Source organism: Acanthisitta chloris, unplaced genomic scaffold (genome assembly GCF_000695815.1).
Source record: "Acanthisitta chloris isolate BGI_N310 unplaced genomic scaffold, ASM69581v1 scaffold32173, whole genome shotgun sequence".
Lineage (NCBI taxonomy): Eukaryota > Metazoa > Chordata > Aves > Passeriformes > Acanthisittidae > Acanthisitta > Acanthisitta chloris.
In genome coordinates, this window is record NW_008663819.1 from 34,008 (window position 1) to 43,558 (window position 9,551).

General features: G+C 38.3%; 1 protein-coding gene across 1 annotated transcript in view; it reads left to right on the top strand.

The window, feature by feature from the left end:
* Nucleotides 1-5,319, top strand: part of UHRF1BP1L (UHRF1 binding protein 1-like) — a 38,476-nt gene extending 33,157 nt beyond the window's left edge. The window contains exons 19-21 of the mRNA XM_009071109.1: nt 1,427-1,535; nt 4,107-4,273; nt 4,981-5,319. Of these exons, the coding sequence (XP_009069357.1) occupies nt 1,427-1,535; nt 4,107-4,273; nt 4,981-5,106 (402 nt within the window). The 3' untranslated portion in view covers nt 5,107-5,319. The remainder of the gene's footprint in view (nt 1-1,426; nt 1,536-4,106; nt 4,274-4,980) is intronic.
* Nucleotides 5,320-9,551: the final 4,232 nt, after the last annotated feature.

Below are 9,551 nucleotides of genomic sequence, written 5' to 3' on the forward strand. Positions count from 1 at the left end.
CTTTTCCAACCTGGTTGATTCTATGAGTCTGTGATAAGGACACGTTTTTTGGGGGAGTGTAAATGTAAAAATAGTTATAACATTGCTTGGGAAAATAATAATCACAGATAGAAACTTCGAACAAAGTGAGGACTGGAAGAGCAGCTCCAGTGTTACATCTAAGACTAAGGCCTTGATTCTGGTAAGATCATGCTTGACTGGAAGGTCAGTTGTTATCTCTCTGGTGCTCTACTCGAAGTGCATCAGTACCTTCCCTCTGTGATGCAGTTTTTCCATCCCTTGGGGATCCTTAGGCACTCTTTTAGAGCTGTTTTCTACTACAGGATTAGCACAAGCACTTTCTGTAAAAGCTGTGGATCTGTTCTTTACATATAGTCATTTACATTAAAAACCAGGATTGTGCTGGTTTATTGTCAAGAAGGCAGACTTAAGCAAAATATTCTTCAAAAAACAGCTGCTTGAGGTGGGGGATGTACATTAATAAACTGGCAACAAGAATCCGCTTGGCAGCAAAAGCACTGAAGTGCTCACTCAGCAATACACACAAGTCGTGGTGAACTTACTCATAATAGTTGACAAACTGCAAATTTGACATACAGACAATTCCTTTCTATAGAGCTGTTGGGTAATAAAGAGTGAGAGGATATGGTTCAAATGTATGCTGCATTGCCTATTCTGTGCAGTATGTTCTTCTGCATGAGACTTGAGGCAGTGTGTTTTATGGCAGGGAAAGAATTTAAGAAAGATTATTTTATTGTTTGCATTTTCTACTGCAATCTCAATGCTGTTTCAAGAAACTTTGGCAGTTCTATCTCAACAGCTTTCTTGGTACGTGTTTAATGCTGATGCGTACAGTTTCTGATTATAGTGGCTGTGTTATTCTGCTTGACAGGGATAATGAACTATAAAGACTTCCTGGGGAGACCCCCAATGAAGTAATTTGTGAAGTTTCTCTTCTGCTGAATGCAGTAATATAACTAAACTGCAGCTGTTGTCATCCCAAACTAAATTCTGAAAAGACAAAATCTGCTCAAGACTGCACCCATTCAGTCTTTAAATAGTTCAAGGGAAAATCAGATACTATATAGTTCAGGTTTCTTATCTCTGACTCTGAGAGCTCCTGAGCTAAAGAATGTCTTGAGTTGGGATATAATCTTATTGAGATGCCTTTAAAAATACTTTGAAGTATTAGACTTAGACTATATATTGAGTTCAGCAGACTTACTCCAGAGATAAATTTGAGCCTTTAATATGATCCCTGGGGGAAAAAAATGGAGCCAAAGTTTAGTGGAGATCCCATTAGAAAATTCTGCTCTGAAATATTCCCTTCCAAGTTTCATTAAATCCACTTATGCTTAAGTGAACATCCTAATTAGCTATTTTGATTTTCTGGTAAACTCATTTTTGAATACATGTATTTTTTTAGGATGACAGCCCACGTGAAAATCTCAAGGCATCTGAACTGGTACCCATAAAGCTGCATATTGACATACTCTGGATAGAAAGAAATGATGATGGCACTTTTCTCATTAGAGGTTTGTATGTTCCTGTACCTTGATATCTGAAATTTATAATCTTATTGGTTTTTTCCTCTGTGCAGCCATGTGGCTAATAATGAAAAGATAACCAATGATAATTTGTGTAACTCTACCTTAATTCTAAGTGGGGTCACATAGGAGAAAATTTACCTTTTTGAATAGTGTATTGGTTGTGATAACAACCCACAGCTGAATCAACCAGAGAGAAATAAAAATATGCATATGACTTCATCATGGGAAGTTTAAGGTTTCTTTAGCTACAAACCAAACCAAAAAATTGCCCTACTTTACAGATTACCAAGGTGGTTACTGTCTTTGTGGTTTTGTGTTAGAGGTAGTAACAGATACTACTATAAAACAAAAGACTATTTGAGAAGTACAAGTAACAGTTTCCAATTCTGTATGTCCTGGTGCTGTCCTGACAGCTCATGGTGGGATTGCACCGTGACTTGTATTTAGAACAGTGGTTTAACTTGGTACTTTTCATGAAGCATATATGCACTGAAAGTTTTTTTCACATGTATGGGCAAATACTAAATAACAAGGCAATCCGTAAAAAGCTGGAACTTTACTGATGTCTTTCACAGATATGTCAGAGAATCATAATGTAGGTTGGAAGAAACTTCTAGAGGTTGTCTGGTCCTACTCCTACCTCAAAGCAGGGGCAGATGAGATCAAGTTGCTCAATGCCATGTCCAGGCAAGTTTTGAGCATCAAAAAGACGATACCACAACCTGTCATAAATAATCTGTCCCAGTGTTTGACCACCCTTATGGTTCTTTTTTATTTTTTTTTGGTAATGTGTAATTAAAATTTACTTTGTTGTAGCTTGTGTCCATTGCCTTCTGTCCTGTCATGTCAAGACAGAGGTGCTTGAGTGCTTGGATATCTGGTCCATCTTCTCCATAGCTTTCCACTAGGCAGACAAAGGTGGCATTAAGATCATCACACAGCCTTCTCCAGACTTGATGAGTGCATCTTGCTGAGCCCCTCATTTGTACATCGTGTGCTCCTGGCCACAATTATGTTGGTGGTTGTCTGTTGTCGGTAGCTTTCTCACATTAGGGAATCCAAAACTGAATCCAGTATTCTGGGTGTGGTCTCATTGGTGCCAAGTATTGGGGAATAATAACTTCCCTCATCTTGCTAGATGTACCCTTGCTAGTGCAGCCTGTAAGTCCCTGGTTTTTGCTGTCAGAGCTCACTGCTGACTTATGACAATTCTTGTTGACCAAGGCCTGCAGTGTTGTTTTCTGTCCAATTGGTCCCCAACCTGCAGCAGAGCAAGAGGTTATTGACTCCCAGCTGCAGGACTTCCGACTGGCTGCAGCTGAGCTTCATGAGGCTCCAGTCGATCCATCTCTTCTGCTTGTCCAGGTTCCTCTGAAAAACAGCTTTGCCCATCAGTGTGTCAGTCACTCACCCTTCAGTTTGGTGGGGTTCAGAAAAAAGCAAAGGATGCATCCACCCTTTCATCCAGGTCCCAGATATGTTAATCCAGCCATATGCAATGCATTGTATGGCTTGAGGAAGAGGAGGCAGCAGGGTGCTCCTAATGCCCCCTTCATCTACCTGATGGGAAGGTATAACGGAGAGGGACCAGACTTGTCAGAGGTATGCTGTGGCATGATTTGCTTGTATTTTAGTTTCTCCACGTTATCTAATATATTGTTTGAGTGTACGAAGATGTTCAGTGCATTCTGGTCATCTTTTTATACTAAACATTGGAATTTCAGTGAGAAAATACACCCTTTTCAGTTCTCTTTCAGCTGATAGTTTTCCCTTTTTTACTCAAGTGCTTTCATCCCTGTTCTTGTCTTGGACTGCTCAGGTCCAGTGACTTCAAAGGCACAGGTTAAATGCTATCTGCACTGCAGTGATATGTGTCTGCAGTGCTAAATTTTCTGAGTCCTCATGTATCTGTGGTGACAGGAGGAGGTAATGAACAGAAAACTCTTGTTTAGAAGGAAATGGTTTTTAAAAAAGACTACCACAGAGTATTTTGTAGACTACTGAGAACCATGGCCCTCATTTTTCCCCTTGGTGTACAGCAGTATATTTTAACAGATATTATAGTGGATTTCAGTTACAAGTGCTGGAAAGTTTCTTCAATGCCAAGTAATTTATTTTCTAATTTAAAAACTTGATCCTGCATGTTTATCTCACTGTGTCTTCAAATGTAAATGCAGCCTTCAGAGAGACCAGAGCACAGTATATTAATAGTGATATTGATAGTTCTCAAACTTCTGATTATGCAGAGTGCATATTCTGTGGTCATAATATTGCTCAGTATAAAAACGTGGTTATTTTCTTCTGGCTGGAACTTACATATTGCTTCTTCTCATGCCTCCTTTCCTTTTTTCCTCTAAAAGGTTATATGAGTTTATTTTTTCATTCTTAAAGTTGATTTTTAGAGGAAAATATGTTCTTTGTGTGGTACAAATATCAAAAATGTACTTAATATTCAGAGTATATTTCTTTAGGTGGTTTTGATTTTGTACTGGTAAGAATCGGCCTTGAAAAAAAAGAGACAAAACTCCTACTCTTAAATATCTTTCTGTGATATAGACAATCCAAAAGTAAATGATGTATCAAAGATGAAGAATTCAAGTAGTGCATTGCAACAAGCAGTGGGACCTGTTGGATGTAAAACACAGGACCAAGCCACGCAGACTACGTGTGAAATTCCCAGACTTAAGTCAAGCAGGGATTCAGCTGACTTCCTTAAAAATGAGGTATTAAGAATTGATTTTCAGTTCCCCTTGCCCCCTCCAAATCCTGTTACAATCATTAATCATCATAATTGTCAGATTATCTGGGGATGGGCTTGGGGGTTACTTCAGTTTAGAAATCTGTTTGAGATGGAAAATATCATGGATGTTAAAGTACGTTTCAGTACTTTGGCATACAAAATAAATTAAATACCCCTTTTTAAATAGGGTGGGAACACAGTGCACGTTGATCTGTCTCCATTACGTCGGAGTTTTAGAAGGGAATTGTTTTCTCCCCATCTCCCTGGTCCCTGTACAATACAACTGCCGAAGACAAGGGGCTAGGCAGTTTAGCCGTAATGTTACTGCTCTATCAGTCATACCTGGATTTTGAATTGGTAATGACAGAACCCATACAGCAATTTGGTTGTTTTTTTCCAATGGGTAAGAACCTGTTCCTAGAGCTCAGAACCTGGGGTCATTTCCACTCCACTCCAGAATGAAAACAGCAGAGCTAAAACACTGGCTGTCCTGCCTCTCAACCTAGTTGCACCAACTCTCCCTGTGTTCTACACTCATTGACTGGGAATCCGTTGCAATTGACTCAGCCCCAACAAAACTGTGCCCAGCAATGAATGTGAGCATATGGTATTTTAAAAGTTACTGTAATGAAAAAAGTTGTCAGTTTGCAGGAACACTAATAGCTTTCCTTTCTAACCTGATCATTTCAGCTTATTGAAGAAAATGAATGTCTCAAACAGGAACTAGCCAAAGCCAAAATGGCTCTTGCTGAGATCCAAGCAGAAAAAGATGCCCTGCTTCATCACATAAAGAAGATGAATGTTGATCATCAGTAGGACAGTGTTTTGTCAGTGCAAGGCATTATCATCAGAACTTCAGGTGATGGTGGCATCTAAAATACTGTCTGTAAATCGCTGGAAGATGTTATTTTTTCGGTCACAGACAAAATTTTCTCATTACAAACAAAATGTTTGTGAACTAGGTACTATTCTGAAATTATCATTAATCTTTGTAAGTTTTTCCAGCCCATTTAAAACTGAAATGACTTTGGAAGAATCAGTTGATACTGTACTTTATTAATTTACTGAAGAAAAAAACCCATATCATTTACTTTTAATAGTATCTAAGGAAAGGTTATTTTTGAAATGGGTTCTGAAAAGTGGATAGCTCAGCAATGGAAGATGGTGCCTGGGTGCAGAACAGAGTACGTGTACTATGCTCACTAACAAAATGTATCTCTGTTTGTTAAAGTTATGTTGTTTGTTACCAGAAGGTATCTATACCAGAGCTTGCATTTGCACTATGATGGTATGGGCTAGATCCTCTAGAATAGTATAGCTATTGAAAATTAAAATACCAGCCCTAAACTGGCCCTAAATTCAGTGTAATTTGCCCAGAGAGGATTTTGAGACTAATCCTCTGGTGCTATAGAGTTCCATGTACCCTTTCCATATGCAGTTCTAAAATACCACAGTAAATGCTGGAGAATTTAAGTTAAGAGAGCATATACTACTGGGCTTTCCTTCTGCGTGAAGGTCCCCTGTATCTGTACAGCTCATGTAATTTAGACATTCACACTTTCTTTTTCCTCTCTCTGTGATGAGGATATAGCCCTGCAATAGGATCCAGTCCTTTGTGACAGGTGAGCTTTGAGCCATTTTGCATGCATGTCTGGTTTCTGCACAACTCATCAGACATGCCCAAGGATTTGGTTCAATGTATTTAAATATGTAATGTCAGTGCTTTTGAGGGGGAAAAATTCCTACAGGGATTCATTAATTGTATATTGCTTTTTTTTTTTTGATAAAAAAGCTGTAGAGAATCACTTAATTACCCAATGAAATTGTGAGATTACATGAAATGTAATTATACAGTTTAAATAATGGGTGATTTGTACAAATTGAACAATAATTTTCAGCTAAAAACTGGTACAGATGAATAAGCAAAAAAGCACAACACTGTAAAATAGAGAATATAAGAGTGTGCTTCTAAACAGTTTAGGAAACAACATACAAAATCATACATGCCTATAAGAGATTGTCTCTGCTAGAAATAAAAATGTCTGAATAATTTAACTAGTGACCTTGAATCTGACAACTGAAAGTCTTTTAATTGCTACCACGATTGTTTCTGTTCCATGGGATGTTTGAGGGAAGTTTCATTTATAGATATACAGACAAATCTCAAAAATTATTTAGTATCCTGTAGTTTGACATCTCATATTCGGACTGTCAAACTAGTTTTAATTAAAATGGTTTTCATTAAAACTTTTTGGGAGGACACAACTTGCACTGCCAAAAATAGTTATTGAAAGTGTGTAGATTTTAGTTAAGGACTCTGTGGAAGAACTGGTTCAGGCACCATTTTAAAGCCTGAAACCCTCGTTGAAACTCCCATTAATGCCCATGGAAACTTTCATTTTCTTATTCTGAATAAGATGGAAAAATATACACACAATGTTTCTAGTAGAGAAACTAAATATTTGTATTTTAAGGGTTATTTAAGACAACACAGTATTAAATATGAGTGGTGCAATTTCACACATAGAATGTCAGATTCGGGGGAGGAGTTCTCCACTGGTGTAATTCTCGTTGGTACTGTTAAAGTAATTCATACTTGGTTTATCCTTGCCAAGACCTAGTTAGAATTATTCTGAAGAAAAGAGTGTATAGAGCGCTTAGTAGCATGTTGCTGGAATATTACACTGAGAATTGTCTAATTTTTAAAAAGAAATAAATAGCAATATCAAATGCCTGTCTTTATTACTGCACAAGCTACTACTTGCTGCTTTTGAGAAAAAACAAACACAAACCAAACCCAAAGCAACAGCCCAAACCAGCCCTTCTCAGTACAGATGTTGAAATTCATGGTATCACTTCCTAGCACTTCATTATAACTGAATAGATTTCTACTTCATGGCAGTTTTGCAGTAATAAGCATCATCTGTGGACAGTTCAGAAGAGACGGGTGTGCTTGGTTGTGAACTTGACATTACTGAGTGATAGTACCGTGCCACTCTGAAATGAGTTTAGCTATTGAAAAAAATGCAGAGGGAGAGTTAGTTTATTAATGTTTGGAAGGACAAAGTTAAACTAAGCTTGAACAAGTTCTACTAAACATAGGTATGAAAAGACTCAGAGTAAAAAACAAAAAAAAAAAAGGCTTAATTCATAGAATCACAAAGTCATAGAATTTAGGGGTTGGAATGGACCTTACAGATCATCTAGTCCCATCCCCCCTTGCCACAGGCAGGGATACCTCCTCACCAGACCAGGTTGCTCAAGGCCTCATCCAGCCTGGCCTTGAACACTGCCAGGGTTGGGACAGCCACCACAGTCTTGGGGCTGCCACCCTGAGTCATCCTCAGGGCTCTGCTAGTGTTGATAACCTCCTTAAATCCTGGATGGGAGATGTGTACTGTCAGTAGAGATTCTTGAATGAATTATCGTTTTTGTTCTGCAAAGAACTAATTGGAAGAGTTTGGAGAACTTCGGTGTATACAGAAAACTGACTCCAGACATCCTGCAGGCAAACTGTTACCAAATTTTATTTTGTATTTTGTATGGAGATTTAAACTGGTCTGCAGTTAAGCTTAACACTCATTCCTCTTGTTTAGAAATACTGTTTTAATGTCTACTGAAGCTTTCACGGTAGCTCACCTTGAAGCGGCTGATGCCATTGAGTCATTCTGTCCAGTTCTCACTATAATTCTTAATGTTGTTGGTAAGCACCAGTTTTAAATCAAAATTATGTAGTATTACAGTCTTACTTATAAAAGGCCTGTTGGAGTGGCAGCTTTGTAGACATCATGCCTGTTCTCTCATGTTCCTGCCCCAGCTTCATGACAGCAGCTGTTCTACTCCCTGGATTGAACCCACCATGGCTCTTAGTGCAGGAGACCATGGGACTGGCTGTGAGGGAACTGCCTTTTTTTTTTCCTTCCTACCTAAGTCGTTTATTTCCCAGTCCCATTAGCCATGTCTGTCTGTACACTGTCGTCCTTAGGAATTGACTTGGGAGTCTTAAACTGGGATCACAATTGATCTCTAAAGGATAACTGCTAGCTACAGAACACTTCCTCCATCTGACACGATAATGGTTACCTTTACTCGTAATAATTTTATAATAAAGGTAAGGGGAAGGCGATAACAAAGGTAAGACTTTATCAAGAATCTACAATTCTAAGAGTGGAAAATGTGTGAACATATTGCAGCAGCAAACTCCCTGCAGTGACTGGATTTCAGGTAAGTAATGATGGAGAAAATGGTTTTTATATAAAAATATGTGCTCATATCAGTCTAGTTCTTAAAACATCCATCACAAAATGCTTGAAGTAGATTTTCAGCTCTCTCTTGCTGTCTGCAAATTTTGGACAGTACTTCAGATTCCAGTTAAGCTGTTGATATAAATCAATGCCTTTTTATCTATTGTAGGAACAGAACATGACCTTGCTGCTATGTTATATAGGAATGAACTTGTGGGCACTTGCTGTGAAATCCACTGATTCATCCCTCCCAGTAGGGAAATGAGTTTTTTGACAGCCCTGCAATACAACCTTATCTTTTTTTAATTCCAGCCCATGCCACTGACTTCACTTTTGCTGACTAGCTTTTGAATAGCAGCCCCATTTCCTCTGCCTCAGTGAAGATTCCTGTCATTGTGAACCTTGTGGCTTTGTAGTGCTGAAGCACATCTCACATATTGAGGGTAACACGTGGCTTCGAGTGGTGCAGGCACCAAACAGTGTGCACAGCTGCACTCTGTGTAGTTCTGTGGCAATGTACCTCCTGATCTTGTACTCCTGAGTAACAGTATGTGGCCTCAAAGCAAGAGCAGCACAAAGACCATGCTAATCACTATGCATGTTTTGCATCCCTTAATTCTGAAATGCCAGGAATAGTGGTCTTTGTTGGAGGAACAAAGCTGTTTCTCAAGCAAATTAAGAAAAAGTTTAACTCCTAAGATAAATAGTAAATAGAAGCTGCACTGTTACAATTCTATGTATTTTTAGCATTCTTACATAAAGAATTGCACTTTAATATATAAACTGTTTAAATTAAACACTTTCAAATTGATATTTAAAAATATTTTTGCAACTTACAGCTCCTCATTACTACAGAATGTCTTGCAAGTATGTCACACTTCCTGTTAGCTGAAACAAGTTGCAGGAATTAAATCTTCAAAAAGCTACTAAACTCTTGATAGTCTGTGTTCTCTCTCAAAAGAATGGTAACTCTGCAGCCCAAAGAGATGACTCTTTCATATTGCCAACTACTTAAAT